General features: G+C 44.8%; 1 protein-coding gene across 6 annotated transcripts in view; it reads left to right on the top strand.

The window, feature by feature from the left end:
- LOC102750392 (Fc receptor-like protein 2) overlaps positions 1 to 16,548 on the top strand; it is a 66,796-nt gene that overhangs the window by 40,363 nt on the left and 9,885 nt on the right. For 2 of the 6 annotated variants that reach the window (XM_081825399.1, XM_081825402.1), the window contains 3 exons: positions 13,107 to 13,385; positions 13,506 to 13,784; positions 14,136 to 14,255. In XM_081825399.1, the coding sequence (XP_081681525.1) occupies positions 13,107 to 13,385; positions 13,506 to 13,784; positions 14,136 to 14,255 (678 nt within the window). Of the gene's footprint in view, positions 1 to 7,682; positions 8,205 to 9,148; positions 9,170 to 9,806; positions 10,405 to 10,874; positions 11,136 to 11,375; positions 11,661 to 12,505; positions 12,794 to 13,106; positions 13,386 to 13,505; positions 13,785 to 14,135; positions 14,256 to 16,548 lie in introns of those variants that run through there. The other 4 variants (XM_081825400.1, XM_081825401.1, XM_081825403.1 and 1 more) reach the window with 4 other exon arrangements.

The following is a 16,548-nucleotide window of genomic DNA, read 5'->3' on the forward strand; positions in this document are numbered from 1 at the left end:
ACCCCAGCTTTCTTTTGAGGTCCATTGGCATGGAAGATGGATCTCCATCCCTTCACTTTCAGTCTGGACGTATCTTTAGGTTCAAAATGAGTCTCTTGTAGACAGCATATGGATGGGTCCTGTCTTTTTATCCAATCTGCAACCCTGTGCCATTTTATGGGAACATTTAGGCCGTTCATGTTGAGAGTGATTATTGAAAGATACGAATTTACTGTCATCATGTTGCCTGTGAAGACCTTGTTTCTATAGATTGTCTCTGTAAATTTCTGTTCTATATCACTCTTGGGGTCTTTCTCCTTTTATAGGATCCCCCTTAATATTTCTTGCAGGGCCAGCTTAGTGGTCACATATTCTTTCAGTTTCTGCCAGTCTTGGAAGCTCTGCATCTCTCCATCCATTCTAAATGACAGCCTTGCCGATAAAGTATTCTTGGCTGCATGTTCTTCTCATTTAGTACCCTTAGAATATGTTTTGCCAGGCCTTTCTGGCTTGCCAGGTCTCTGTGGATAGGTCTGATGTTATTCTGATGTTCCTTCCCTCTGTATGTAAGGAATCTCTTCCCCCTAACTGCCCTTAAGATGGTTTCCTTGGTTCTAAGATTTGCGAGTTTTACTATTACATGCCGGGGTGTTGCCCTGTTTTCCTTGATCTTGGGAGGGGTCCTCTCTGCCTCTAGGACATGAATGTTTGTTTCATTCCCCAGATTAGGGAAGTTCTCAGCTACTATTTGCTCAAATATATCTTCTAGTCCTCTCTCTTTCTCCAGCCCCTCAGGGATTCCAATAATTCTGACATTGGAACATTTCATGGTGTCACTTATTTCTCTTATTCTATTTTCATGGATTCTGAGTTGTTTTTCCCCGGCCTCCTTTTTTCCCTTTTTATCTATTAAATGGTCTTCCAGGTCACTAATTTGTTCTTCTGCCTTCCTTACCCTGGCTGTTAGATTATCTAGATTAGATTGGATCTCATTGATAACATTTTTAAGTTCTGCCAATTCAGCTTTCATTTTTGCCCTTAGAGACTCTATGTTTCCATTAATCAATTTCTCCATTCTAGCTATTGTCTTCACAATTGCTAGCCTGAATTCCATCTCCAACATCTTGGGGTTATATCTGCAGCATAAATCATAATCTTTGAGTCTTTCCTATTTTGGGGGTTCCTCCTCCTAGTAATTCTGTTGAGGGGTGGTTGAGGGAATGTATAGAATCCAAATTATTGACCACAACCCAAGCAAGATGCACCTGTTTTCGAGGGACCTTAGTGTTGCTGGTCTCTTGTTTTCCCAGCCTGTCTTCTGGGGGAGGGGGCTGCTGTGCTGTTACTTAGGCAACCCTGTTTGGGCAGAGTTGCCCTGCCCCCTGTGGTGGGGGATGGGCTCAGTGAAAACCGGTTTTCTGGGGCTTTTGTTCTCTGGCGGCTTTCTGCGTCTCAGAGCAGAAGAGACCATTTCCAACCCTCTGCCTCAGAGCAGAGAGATTGCAGTCTGTTCTTCAGTGAGCTCTCCAGGCCACACTATCTCCATTTCCTTTTGTGCTGCTATAAACTGCAGCGTCCTGGGTTGTGCACCCCTCAGCAGCTCTCCCAGTCCTTGCCTCCAGGTTGGGGCACTCTCTGCCCTTTGTGCTTCTAAAACCACCAGTTTGCACTCATGGCCCTGCAGCTCCAGGTTTCTATCCAGGGGGCTGCCCTAAAGTCCTTTCCCTACCCCTACCGGTCTGCGAGTCTGTGCCCTGTCCCCAGCGCGGGAGGCTATCGCTCACCAGCGGTGTAGGATCCCAGCAGTGTAGGATCCCTTCGGCTTGGCTCCCTCCCCGTTCCGTTTATCCTCCGATATCTGCCCTCAGAATCACGGCTCCCTGCTTCATACCTTGAAACCAACTGCCTACAATATTCTGTTTGTAGAGATCCAGATCTATCTTCTTACATCTCAGGCTGATTTTGTGGGTGTTCAGAGTTGTCTAGTAGATATCCAGCTCAATTCTGGGGACAGGTTGGAATAGAGTCCCCTACTACTCCATGATCTTTTCCAGTCTCTATCAATGAGTTTATTAATTGACATACATTTTGGTGCTCCCAAGTTGAGGGCATAAATATTTACAATTGTTAGATCTTCTTGATGGATAGATCCTTTAATTATGATATAATGCCCTTCATCTCTTGTTACAGTCTTTGTTTTAAAATCAAGTTAGTCTGATATAAGTATGGCTACTCCAGCTTTCTTTTGACATCCATTAGCATGATAGATGGTTCTCCATCCCCTCACTTCCAGTCTGCAGGTGTCTTTAGGTCTAAAATGAGCCTCTTGTAGGCAGCATATAGATGGATCTTGTTTTTTCATCCATTCTGATACCCTAGGTCTTTTGATTGGAACATTTAGTCCATTTACATTCAGAGTGATTATTGAAAGATATGAATTTAGTGCCGTTGTGTTACCTGTAGAGTTGGTGTTTCTGGTGATATTCTCTGTTCCTTTTTAGTCTTTGTTGCTTTTGGTGTTTCTTTTCCCCACTCCAAGAGTCTCCCTTAATATTTCTTGCAGGGCTGGTTTAGTGGTCATGAACTCCTTTAGTTTTTGTTTTTCCTGGGAAACTTTTTTTTAAATTTTATTATGTTATGTTAGTCACCATACAATACATCATTAGTTTTTGATGTAGTGATCTATGCTTCATTGTTTTCATATAAAACCCATTGCTCCATGCAGTACATGCCCTCCTTAATACCCCTGAATAGGCTAACCTATCCCCCCACCCCCTCCCCTCTAACACCCTCACTTTGTTTCTCAGAGTCCATAGTCTCTCATGATTCATCTCTCCCTCCAATTTCCCCCCTTCATTTTTACCTTCCTTCTCCTAGTGTCCTCCATGCTATTCCTTATGTTCCACAAATAAGTGAAACCATATGGTAACTGACTTTCTCTGCTTGACTTATTTCACTTAGCATAATCTCCTCCAGTCCCATCCATGTTGATGTAAAAGTTGGGTATTCATCCCTTCTGATGGCTGATTAATATTCCATTGTATGGACCACCCGGGAAACTTTTTATCTCTCCTTCTATTCTGAATGACAGCATCGCTGGACAAAATATCCTTGGCTGCATATTTTTCCCATTCAGCACTTTGAATATACCCTGTCCCTCTATTCTGGCCTGTCAAGATCTGCTGTGAACCTGACTGGTCTTCCCTTGTAGGTTAAGGACTTTTTTTCTCTTGCTGCTTTCAGGATTTTTTCCTTGTCTGTGTATTTTGTGAATTTGACTCTGATATGCCTTGGCAATGGTCAGCTTTTGTTGAATTCAATGGGAGTTCTCTGTGCTTCTTGGATTTTGATGTCTGTGTCCTTCCCCAGATTAAGGAAGTGTTCAGCTATAATTTTCTTGAATAAACCTTCTGCCCCTTTTTCTCTCTCTTCATCTTCTGGGACTCCTATGATACGAATGTTATTGTGTTTTAAGTAGTCACTGAGTTCCCTAAGTTAACTTCATGGTCCATTACCTTTCTTTCTCTCTTCTTTTCAGCTTCATTATTTTCCATAATTTTATCTCCTATATCACTGATTCCCCTCCTCTGCTTCATCCACCCTAGTTTTTATGGCATCCATTTGGGTTTGCATCTCAGTTATAACATTTTTAATTTTGGCCTGACTGGATTTTAGCTCTTTTATCTCTGCAGTAAGGGATTCTCCAGTGTCTTCTATGCTTTTTTCCATCCCAGCTAGTATCTTTATAATTGTTGTTTTAAGTTCTAATTCAGACTTCTTACTTACATCTGTATTATTTAAATCCTTGGCCATGAGTTCTACTTCCTACTCTTCTTTTGGGGTGAATTTCTCCATCTCATCATTTTGTCCAGAAAAGAACACAAGAAACAAATAAAACAAAACAAAAACGAAAAATAAAACAAAATAAAAACCAAAAAAACTAAATCCTGAGTGTGTTTTGGTCTGCTTGTTAGAAGAACCTAGGTCCCAAAATAATAATAATAATAATAATAATAATAATAATAATAATAATAATAAATAAAATGAAAATAAACAAAAATATAAAATATATATAAATTAAAAATAAGAAATAAAAAAGGAATTGAAAAAATAAAATAAATGAAAAAATTAAAAATAAAAGTAAAAAGGAAGCTAGATCTTATTTCTCCTAGAGCTGAAGCTTTGCAACACTCTATGATCAGTAGACTTGGTGCAAGTGAGTTGTTTGAGCTGGTCTCCTCGGGGAGGGGTGTGTTGAGCTAATTCTCAGGCTGACTTGTTTCAGTGGAGATACACCTCCAGGGCACAGAGGGGCGGGACTCAGTGTAAGTGGCTCTGGAGTCCACTAGGTGGTGCTGTTTTGCTCCGTGAAGTCTTCAGGGCTGATGGGTGGGATGAATATGGTGTGCTCAGCTCTCTAGCACGGGAGTTGTTAAGTTTGCACCCCCCGCCCTTCAGTGAGCCCTTACAGAAATGCAATCAATCACCCTTCTTGTGTCCCTGGTTTCCGTGTGAATCCTGCATTCGCCCTGCCTGCGTCTGAGCTGTTTTATCTCAGGCATGCAACAGAGTTTCAGAACTCCAAATTTTAGGGACTCCTGCATTGCAGACCCACACTGTTCCTCTGGGGGAGGGTCTTGCTGTGCTTTTGCTGTGTGCTGGCCAGTCCCAGGAAAGCAGGTGCACAACCACACAGCAGTCTGCAGTTCATGGCAAGGTGGAATGGAAATCCAGCACCAAAACTCACCGCTCTCAGCTGGTTTCCCTGCACCCATGCCTGGGAACAGCGTGCACGTTGGCACCACTTGTTCTTCCTGCAACCCAGGGGATCCTCACCCGACCACACTGTCACTCCTGGCGCTCTGCCCTGCTTCACCACCTGAGCACCTTTAAGCCTGGCATGTCCCTCACAGTAGTGGACTTCTAACAGTTCAGATTTTGCACTCCACTGCTTATAATACTTTGTGGTAGGCTACAAAATCAGGCTCCTTCCCTGCTGCCATATCCACAGCTATATCTCCCCCAAGTCACCTCTCTGCACCTCCTGCCTTCCAGAAGGTAGTCGCTCTTCTACTTGTAGACTTGCAGTTTTTGTTCTCTCAGAACTCTGATTGACTTCTCGGATGTTCAGAATGATTTAATAACTATCTAGCTGCATTGGAAAGAGACAAGCTTATAGGGTCCCCTACTCCTCCACCACCTTAACTCTCCAGTTTTTTTCTTTTTTAGAAAAGAATTGATCCCAGTGGGTTAAAAACATCCCAAGGGAGAGTCTTGGGACTGAAGAAGAAGATCCCATGTTTCTAGAAAAGTAGAGAAGGTCCATTACCAAAAATTTCCCCCCAACTCCTGGATGGTGTCCCACCAGGATATATCAGAGGTTCCAGGTGTCAAAAGCAGCTGGTGGTGTCCTTCAAAGGAAATTGGTATTGACCACCATTCTTCCATAAAGGCCCCACAGGAGGGATGTCAGGGACCCCCTCCTTCCCCATTGCATTCTAGACTACAAATAGGTGCCAGAGCATGGACTGAAATACCGTGCTGTGCCATGAAGAACCTGCCATTTTTTAACCCATGGAAAACACCAGAAAAGCTTTACAAGGGGACATTACCCAATTTTGTAACTTAAGTAGTCAGTAGGGGACATTGATGAAAAACAGTAAAGATAGAAATCCATCATGATCTAAGTGACATCCCAACACATGTAGTCTGCACAGCCAATTTCTCTAGGAAACATCCTTGGTTAGGTTTTAATTCTATTCACTACTGGTTTTGGCCAGTTCTGAGTGGAGTTTCCTCAGCCAGAAGTGGCTAGCTAGGCCAAGGATGTGGAGGGGATCACATTAGACCAATGAAGAGGAAACCTCACATGGGAGTCTTAAGTTCAGCGGCTGTGCTGGTCACTTAGGTAGCTGTCTCATGCCCAAGACAGACACCTTTCTATAAGGACAGGAATAAAGAGAGGTCATCAAGTTTCTGGGTCTTATTACCATTCTGGCCAGGGTACTAACTTCTAGCCAAAAGGCAGGCTTTCTCCTCCTCCTAGAGTAGCCACGGGCTAGAGGTTTAGAGCCTGAGCAATCAACAGGACAGTGTTCAATAAGACCATACTCCTTGAAAAGCTCCTGGAGTGAAAGTAAAGGGAGAGGAGAGGAAATAGTCACCAAATTTCATCAAGGCTCAGAGTCCAGATAAGCAGACTCAAAGCCCCATGTTGGACACCAAATGATGTAAATGATGTGATTTGAAGTTTTGGGTTTGTGAGCGAATGGCTAAGGAAGAATTCTTGAGACATTTTTGGTGCAAAAAGTGATTTTATTGTAACATGGGGACAGGACCCGTGGGCAGAAAGAGTTGCATTGTGATGGGTGACACTATATACTTTTAGGTTTGTGGAGGAAGGTGGGGTAGAGATAAAGTAAGTTTCAAAGGAATTTTGAAGCGAGCCTTTCAAGATGTTGAAGGGCTACCTGCTGTTAAGATAAGATTACTCTTGGTCTCCAGCAAAACATCCACATTAAGGCAGCCTCAAGTTCCTCAAAGAAGGTCACGCTCTGCATGTCTCAGAGATCTATCAGTGGGCTGCAAGCTGTAAGATTTGATTTAAGCTAGATTTCTCTTGCCTTTGTTTTCCTCATTAGAGACCCAAAAGAAGAAAGGACTAGAGAGACAAAAACAGGTCACCAGAAATACTTCAGTTAGGGGAGCAAAAAGGAAAAAAAGCCCCATGAGGCAAGTCAATACCCACATTGTGAGGATTTCAGGAGAAGGAGGGACGGACCACAAAGATAAGGAAATAATGGCCAAGAACTCTCCAGAGCTGGGGAGGGAAATTGACAAACCATGAGAAACGTTCCTGGGGCTGAAATAGGAAATAATTAGGAAAGACCCGTGGACCGCGAGGCTGCAGAGGGCCCCTCTGGGGACCGTCCACATTGGACACAGGGTTTCTATATGAGTGGATGGGGGTTTCCGTTTATAGGGCAAGCTCCTGCCTGAAGGCTGTGGTGCCCAGAGCACCCATTGCATGGTGGCAGCCCCTGGCCTCTGAGACCGAGCCACCGCCCTCCACCCCATGCTCCTTTGTTTCAGAGATCTTAGTCGATCTCACTAACTGACCGTTTGGACCTCTTATTTGTTTTGTTTTTGTTTTTTTTTCTTCACGAACTTAAATTCCTGCTCTTATGTTAAATTCTCTGATAAAGAGTAAGCCCATGAAACCCGAAGTGCCCTCCACCTTGATCCCAATAAAAGCAGAAGAACCCCAGGCTTGTGGCCTCGCTGTGTGGTCCCAGGTGTGTCATGTACTTCCCAGGACATGTGAGTAATAAACCTCCCCCCCGCCCACCACCATGTTTCCTGATGGTTATTGCTGGGGGCAATGGTGAGAACCACAGGGGCTGATCCAGACACAACACTGGTTGTTGACAGGCTGAGACCCCCACATCACAGGTTCTTGTTTGTGTGCTTGTTCACTCATCCCCTCATCTGTGCAGGTCTGAGTGGCACTTAGAGGGACCTGTTTTGTTAATCTGCAGAGGGGTTTTGTTTTTGTTTTTTTAAGTAGGCTCAACGCCAAACATAGGGCTGGAACTCATGACCCTGAGATCAAGAGTCGCATGCTCCACCAACCGAGCCAATCTGCAAATTTCTATTATTTTCCTCCTCAGCAACCTCAGGCCAGCTTGTATAAAGTTCAAAAGGCTTTTACATCTGCTTTGGCCCTTTGACTTTGTGGGGCTCACATCATAAAACATACCTTGACACCACACTCACCAAGTGTGTCTATATTAGGACCTCATGTGACACAAAAGTTAGTATGAATTTAAGGTAAGGAAGGGGGTTTCCATTTGAAAAATGAAGAAAAAGTTATTTAAATACTAGAAAATCCACAGCTTGGCATTTTCTGAGGACCCAGGCACAGCCTTGGAGACGTTTTTCCTGACAGGCATGGACCACCGGAAGGTGGCCACCAACATCAGAAACGGCACAGCCCCGAAAGACAAGCAGCATGTAGGAAGGTAGCCACATTCACATTTTGAGAACATAGGCAAGATATGATTATTTTACTTCCTCTTTGTAACTCTTGTGAGCCTTATCTGAGTACCACTATCCGGTCGTCCTTCGCAGATGGGGGAGAAGCCTGGCCTCTGGTGAGATGAACTTTCCCTGCCATCGGCCAGGCCGGGTCGCCAGGCTTCTGCAGCTGCTGCTGCTGACCGTGGGTGAGTAGGGGCCACACAGGGACAGGGGCCTAAGTTCCTAATGTCAGCCAGTGGGGGGAAACCCAGGGGGCTTCTGCCTCCGCTTCCACTTGGGCTTCAGAGACACAGCAGGAGGTGGAAAGTGAGCAGAGCCAGGTTTCCAGGAAAACCAAAAGGCTCCAGAGACCTTGGAGTCTTTTGTGGCCCCTTGGCTTCCTGCCTGGTCCCTCTCCCACCTCATAGGAAGCTGGGATTTTTCTCTCTGCCAAACCACACCTCTAAACCCTCAGAGAAACAATTACTGCCAACATGGGCAAGGGAGGGAAGGTCTGCAGAGCAATACAGCTCCCTTCCTGAGATTTTAAGCCAATATTTAACCAGAGATTGAAAAAGTCGGGGGATGGGTGCCTGGGTGACTCAGTCGTTAAGCGTCTGCCTTCAGCTCAGGTCTTGATCCCAGGGTCCTGGGATTGAGCCCCATGTCAGGGCTCTCTGCTCAGCTGGGAGTCTGCTTCTCTCTCCCTCTGCCTCTTCCCCTCCTTGTGCTCTCTCTCGCTCTCGCTCTCTCAAATAAATAAATAAAATCTTTTTAAAAAAGAAAGAAAAAGTAGGGGGAACAGCGCCCAAGAAGTGAGGTTGAGGGGGGAGATAAGGCATCTCTCCCAGCCCTTCTCTGCTTCTGCCCTGCCCCAGTTCAGGCCGGAGAAGAGAGGGAGAGCGAGCACAAGCTACTATGTGCATAGCAGGGAGACCAGGGGTGTGGGTACGAGACATTCGCGTTCATTCCATAAATCATAGGCTGTTTTTGTTTGGGCGCTATGGGAGGTATGGAATGTGGGGGAAGGGATGGGAGGAAGAGCCTGAGAAGGGGCTGTGGCTGGGATGCTGGGGCATTTCTCAGAGTCTAAGGAAGCGATGGAACAGCATCACCCCATGCTAACCTTTAACCCTTGGCTCTCTCACAGCTTCCGGACAAGAGCAGCCAGGTCAGTCTTCCGTTCTCTTTCCTTCCTGCTCTCTGGGCATTGGTCCTCCTGGCCAGCACGCCTGTCCCCATAAATGCAGGCTGAGGGGATGTGCCAGCAGGAGTGGTGCTGCCCCTCTGGGGTCACACCTGTTACCATGGCGCGTGAGCAGAACCTCCCGTGATCTCTGCAGCCTTCAGTTCTTTCCGCATCAGTGCAGGGCAAGGAAGCATTTGCAGAGACAAGAGGCTAATGCCCAGAACCTTCCAACTGTCTCTTTTCTTCCCTAAGGACCATCCCCCCACACCTGTATATTCAAGCTAGAGCCACCATCAAAGGACAGAAAAACAGCTCCCATTCACAGAACAAGTGCTGCAGCCAAATCTTTATACACCTCCAAGGGAGTTCATGTTGCTATCCCGCTTCAATTTCTGGTCCCATTTGTCGGTTGCAATCTTACATACAAAGATGATTTCCCAAGTAGCCCATGCCTCTCCATTCAAATTCTTTATACCCTTTAATCTTTTATTGTGTCTGACTTAGATGGAGTGTAGACAAAGGTTGTCTTCTCCATAGAATCTCAAGTTAAACAAAGTTAGCAGAAAAAAAAATGTTCATTATATATGAGCAATCAAGTAGGAAGTGGTTTTTCAGAGTTTAGAAACTACATCCCAGGCCCACCTATACCTTGACAGGAATGTACAGGACAAGAGCATTTCAAAATCAGCCACCTACAGAGGCCCTCATAGTGTGTCCCCAGCTACACATCCCATCTCCCGAGCTTTTCTGAGCCCACCCCAGGGACCTGAGACCTCTCCCCTATGACACCTACCTGCCCACTTCTGGGCTAGGCAAAGGATGAGGAAGAGCAGGTTCTGCCCCAGGCATGTCCCCAGGTTGTATCTGCTCCCTTCCCAGTGGGAATCAGCCCAGCTGCAGGTTGGGCCTTCCCCTGGGTTCAACCCACTTCCCATTCACCTTCACCTGCCTGCACCTTTCTCTTTCCGGTTCAGCAACATTCCCAAAAGCTTTTCTTCTCCTCACACCTCCATGGTCCACAACCTTCAAAGGAGAGAAAGTGACTCTCACCTGCAAGGATCACCATTCTCTGGTCCCCGGATACATATCTTGGTATTACAATGGGGATTTATGGACAAGAGGACCTGAAACAATCCAAATAAAGACGTCTGCACATTACTCATGCAAGACCCAAAGATCCTCCCTCAGTGACCCCGTGCATGTGGAATTTTTATCTGGTGAGGAAAGAAAGGGGTGAGTTTCTGAAATCAAGCTGCTGGGCACATGTCGGAAGGTTGGGTGAATGCAGGGAACCCAGACAGAGTTGTAAGCAGACATGAGGATATCTGATGAGCTGATCCCAGTGGGGAGAATGAGGAGATAGGGCTGTGGAGGATAGCACACTGTCCATCTCCTCCATCCAGAGACACATTAGTAACCCAGAAGCCACCAGACAAAAAGGGACTCAGGTCTGAAGAAAGATATGGTAGAAAATTCCTCTTTTAATGATACATAGGAGGATCTCTTAAGTATGTTTTCTGAAAATTAGTTCACTATTGAGGACAAGGGAGTATTGGGTATTGGGGCCACATGAAATGGTGGTGGAAGACATTTACTGGTGTTTGCAGGGCTGTAGCTCTTCTCTCATGGGTAGAAGTGAGAGTTTGAAGAAAGAAAGAGATGGAATATGTTTGTTCACTCTTTGCAGACTGGCTGATCCTCCAGGCTTCTCACCCTGTCTTTGAAGGAGATGATGTATATCTGAGATGCCGGGGGAAGAAAGAAGAAGATATTAATGAAAAGATTTACTACAGAAATAACAAAGGAATTACGCATGATTATAACCCAGAAGTCATAAGACTACATTCAGTATCCAGGGACAATAGCAAATATCATTGTACTGCTTCTGGGGGATATTTATGGAGGCCATGGAAAACAACTTCCAAACCTTTAAAGATCCAAGTTCAAGGTAATGGCTACACTCCTGTGGGTAATAGGTCTTGGCAGGGGAAGTGTGTGAGGATCAAAGAGGGAGTACTCATCAGTGGGGACTTCATGAGAAGCCTCTTCTGAGCAGCCATGGGAAGGAGATGGGAGGTGGTTCCATCTCCATGGGTCCCTACCTCCTGATGCTCTGCTTAGAACACAGATGCATCTCTCCAGGAGCTCGGAGCCTCACTGCCCTGGAAACTGTGTTTGTTCTCTCTAGAGCTGTTTCCACATCCTGTGCTGAGAGCCAGCTCCTCCCAGCCCATCGAGGGGAGCCCAGTGAGCCTGAAATGTGAGACCTGGCTCCCTCCACTGAGGTCACACATTCAGCTTCAGTTCTGTTTCTTCAGAGAAGATAAGGTCCTAGGATCTGGCTGGATCGACTCACCGGAGCTCCAGATCCTCACCATGTGGAGTGAAGACTCAGGGTCCTACTGGTGCCAGGCAAAGGCAGTGACTCCCAATATCATAAAAAAAAGCCTGAGATCCTGGATACGTGTGCAGAGTTGAGTGTCTGTGGGGCAGCTTTTCCAGAGTGAGGACTGGGAGATGAGAGCAGAGCATGACTTCACCTGCTCCCTGAGATAGTGAACATGGCAGAAAGGAGCTGCCAGCCATCCCGCTATCCTTTTCTCTTAGGTTCAACGTTGGCCTAACTTCCCTATAACATTCTCTCCCATCGAAGTTAGGTGTTAGTCGTTATTGATCACTTACTGGGTGTCCAACATGTGGGGGCCTCAAAGACATACAGGGTACATTTTCTCATGGGTCAACAGTTACCAAAAAGCACCAATGACCACGCAAAGTCTGTAGAGGCCCCTATGGGGCTGTCCATGTGTCGACCGAAAATTATTCCAAAATAATAAGAAAAGAGGACGATAAACACAAACTGAAATAGAGAAGAAGGAGGGGAGGTGGTGCTGAGAGTGGAGGAGCTTTGGAGGATGGAGAGAGGTTTGGGATCTGAATCAACTGGAGGAGCCTTGGTGGATGGAGAGAGGTTTGGGATCTGAATCAAGTCACTTCAGGATACAAGGAACCTTCCCTGTTCTCTCTCTTTGTGGTCCATTGATACATCAGAGATGCCTTAGAGATAAAGGTCTGTAAAATTTGACTGTGGTCAATGCTAAGTTTAAAAAGAAGATAGACCTGGTCCCCACATTACCCAAGGATGGTAACTATTGTGTGTGGGGACAGGTACTGCTCCCTTCATAAGAATGTACACAATCAAGTCCTTATTTCCCACTTTAAACCTGTTGCTATTGGCTTATTCGTGGCAACCCCAGCCTTCCCCTTGGCCCTGCAGCACCTGCCTTTGAGACCCTCTCAAGACCTTCTCTGTCCTCCTAGGGATCCCTGTGTCTGATGTGAATCTAGAGATCCAGCCCCCTGGGGGCCAGCTGATTGAAGGAGAAGATCTGGTCCTTATCTGCTCAGTAGCCAAGGGTACAGGGACTATCACGTTCTCCTGGCACCGGGAGGGCACAGAGAGGAACTTGGGCAGGAAGATTCAGCGTGCCCTGTCAGCAGAGCTGCGGATAGCCGCCGTGAGGGAGCAGGATGCTGGGAGGTACTACTGCTCAGCCGACAACTTCTATGGCCCCATCCTCAGTAAACGGATCAGAGTCACACTGAGAAGTAAGTTCCTCCTTCTTTCACTCAACCTTGTTCCCAAGCCAGGGTTTAGGTTCTCTGTCAGCCACTAGGATCTTCTGAAGGAGGCAAGGAACAGAGGCATGAAGATTTAAATGCCAACAAGGAATGGCAAAAGTGGAAAGTAATGTGAGACAATTTACTTCTTGTGGAGAAGACTGAGTGGTAATGAAAACAAAATCATCTAACATCCCTCCTCATGGTTCAAGGAATCCATCTACTTTTAGGTTCCTTGAGTGGAGCCATTAATCTGTCACAGTGTCAGGGACTCTTTCTGACTGCCCCCTATCTCCCTCAGTTCCAGCGTCCCGCCCCGTCCTCACCCTCAGGACTCCCGGGACCCGGGCCGTGGTGGGGGACGTGGTGGAGCTTCACTGTGAGGCCCAGAGGGGCTCTCCCCCAATCCTGTACCGGTTTTATCACGAGGATGTCACCCTGGGGAGCAGCTCGGCCCCGTCTGGAGGAGGAGTGTCCTTCAACCTCTCTCTGACCACAGAACATTCTGGAAACTACTCATGTGAGGCCGACAACAGCCTGGGGGCCCAGCACAGCGAGGTGGTACCACTCAGGGTCACAGGTAGGACATGTCCTGATCCCAGGTCCATATTCCTCCCACTAAATTATGCTGGATATTTCCTTTATTATCTGGTATACTTGCTCAATTAAAACTGCCCATGAACTATGTTTACTCCCTCAGTTCCAGTGTCCCGCCCTGTCCTCACCTTCAACCCTGCTCGGGCCCAGGTTATGGTGGGAGATTTGTTAGAACTTCGCTGCGAGGTCCAGAGAGGCTCCCCCCCGATCTTATACTGGTTTTATCATGAAGATGTCATCCTGGGGAACACCTCAGCCCCCTTTGGAGGAGGATCATCTTTTAACCTCTCCCTGACCAGAGAGCATTCTGGAAATTACTCCTGTGGGGCTGACAATGGCCTGGGAGTCCAGAGCAGTTACATGGTGACACTCAACTTCACAGGTGGGTTGGGGGTACCTGAGCTACAGGTGAGAGTTAAGGTCAATAAATATTTTTCCTACAGACTATACAAATTCTACCAGCACAAAGAGTTTTTGAACATGCCACCAAGGCTTGGGGCTTCTAGAGATTGTGCTGATTTCATGGGGGAAGGAAAGGGAATAGATTTCAATCTTAGATGCTGACAATCATGTGCCATTATTTTGAAAGTTACAAATTATACTGGAGATCATTTAAATGGAGGAATCAGAACCTGGAAGAAAACTGCCCTGATAGATCTCTAGCCCCCACCTTCATGTTGTCTAGATCAAAAACACTTGCCAACAGAACTCAAATATAGGTCTTCCCACTTAGGGCTTTCCACGAACAAAGTAATCCAAATCACTTCGGGCGTCATCGGGTGGCTGCTAAGCATGCTTGGCCTTGCTGCTACTGCTTCTTTGGTGAGTCACTTCAGGACCCAAAGGAAATCAGGTGGGTGTCTATGTATTACCCTTTGGAGTTGTGACTTTTGCCATTGCCATAATACTTGGGACTTGTATGGTGCATCCTATTAAGGTCATTATTCTCTTCCAAACACTAGACCCTCAGCTCTACTCACTGGCACTCTGTAGGCAATAGTGACAAAATGGTAGAATACATTTCTCAATGAAGTTGTTACTCCATGTGTTTAATTTGAGATTTAAGTCAGGTAGCAGAATTTTGTTTCCAATTAAAAATTAGAAAGGTAAGTATTTACTATTCCACTCTTGGTTCAAAACTTACTGAGAACAAAAGGAATAATAATAAAAAGGCTTCCGTTTGTAACAACAAAAAATAGGTAATAGCCATGGTGCAAACTGTAAACTCTGAGATATATTTGAGTTCCAGTCAAATATCGTGAAATTTGGAAAATTAATGGAGATGCTGAGAATGAAATTAAAATTTCAGGTTTTATTATTGCTAGTATATAGAAATACAATTGATTTTTATATTGATCTTAAATCCTGCAACCATGCTAAATATATACTTATTAGTTCCAATCTCTGTTTTGTAGATTCCATCAGATTTTCTGCATAGATGATTCTGTCATCTGCAAATAAAGATAGTCCTACTCCTTCCTTTCCAATCTGGGTTACTTTTATTTCTTCTTCTTGCCTTAAGGCACTGGCTAGAACCTCCTGTACATGCTGAATAGAAGTGGTGAGAGCAGACATGCTGGTCTTGTTCCTAATCTTAGGGGAAAGTATTTGGTCTCTCATCATTTACTATGATAATGTTAGCTGTGGATTTTTTATACATGTTTTTTTATTAGGCTAAGGCAGTCCCTACTATTTATAATTTGCTGAAAATTTTTATAGGAAAAATGTTTGTCAAATGCTTTTTCGACATTGATTAAGATGATCATATGATTTTCTTTTCTAGTCTATTGATATGGATTTTGAATTTTGAATGTTAAAACAGCCTTGCATTTGTGAGGTCAACTTCACTTGGTCATGATTGTTGAATTTGATTTGGTAAAATTTTGTTAAGAATGCTTGCAACTACATTCATGAGGGATATTGCTTGGTAGCTTTATTTTCTTGTCATACCTTTATCTGACTTGATGTCAATGTAACACCCACTTAGTTACCACTTCTAGTATTTGTCATTCCTTTTTGTGTTTCCGTATTTCCATATGGTATCATTTTCTTTCTGCCTGAAGTATTTTTCACATTTCTTACAGTATGGGTCTGCTGGTGAACTTGCCTGGTTGTGTTGCTAAAGTCTATTATATCCTTACTGATTTTCTACTTGATCTATCAATTATTGAAAGAAGGGTATTGAAATTGCCAACTCTAATTATGGATTTATCCATCTCTTCTTACAATTCTATCAAGGTTTGCTTCAGGTATTTTGAAGCTCTTTTATTAGGTGCATAAATGTTTATAATTGTTTATGTTTTTGATAAAATGACCACCTAATCTTTGTGAAATGGTATTTTTATCCCTGGTAGTGTCATTTACTCTGAGATAGTCTTCGATATTAATGTATTAATATAAGTAATGTTAATATGGTATTTCTTTTTTTTTAATATTTTATTTATGCATTTGAGAAAGAGAGTGAGAGAGACAGCATGAGATGGGGGAGGGTGAGAGGGAGAAGCAGACTCCCCACTGAGCAGAGAGCCTGATGTAGGATTCGATTCTAGGACTCTGGAATTTTTACCTGAGTCGAAGGCAGACGCTTAACTGACTGAGCCACCCAGGTGCCCCTAACGTGGTATTTCTTTATGCATCTTTTTACTTGTAACCTATTTGGGCCCTTATATTTAAAGCATTTTTTTTTTAAAGATTTTATTTATTTAAAAGAGAGAGACACAGCGAAAGAGGGAACACAAGCAGGGGGAGTGGGAGAGAGAGAAGCAGGCTTCCCGCTGAGCAGGGAGCCTGATGTGGGGCTTAATCCCAGGACCCTGGGATCATGACCAGAGCCAAAGGCAGACGCTTAACGACCGAGCCACCCAGGCGCCTAAAGCATTTTTTTTTATGAAACTATATCTATTTTAATTATTTACAGCTTTTATAAAACTGTCTCCTAGTTATAAACTATTCTGAATTCTTTTTTTTTTTTTAATTCTTATGTTAATCCCCATACATTACATCATTAGTTCTAGATGAAGTGTTCCATGATTCATTGTTCGTGCACAACACCCAGTGCTCCCTACAGAACGTGCCCTCCTCAATACCCACCACCAGGCCAACCCATCCTCCCACCCCCCTCCCCTCTAGAACCCTCAGTTTGTTTT

This window comes from Leptonychotes weddellii, chromosome 6 (assembly GCF_054177405.1).
Source record: "Leptonychotes weddellii isolate Sample4059 chromosome 6, ASM5417740v2, whole genome shotgun sequence".
Taxonomy (NCBI): domain Eukaryota; kingdom Metazoa; phylum Chordata; class Mammalia; order Carnivora; family Phocidae; genus Leptonychotes; species Leptonychotes weddellii.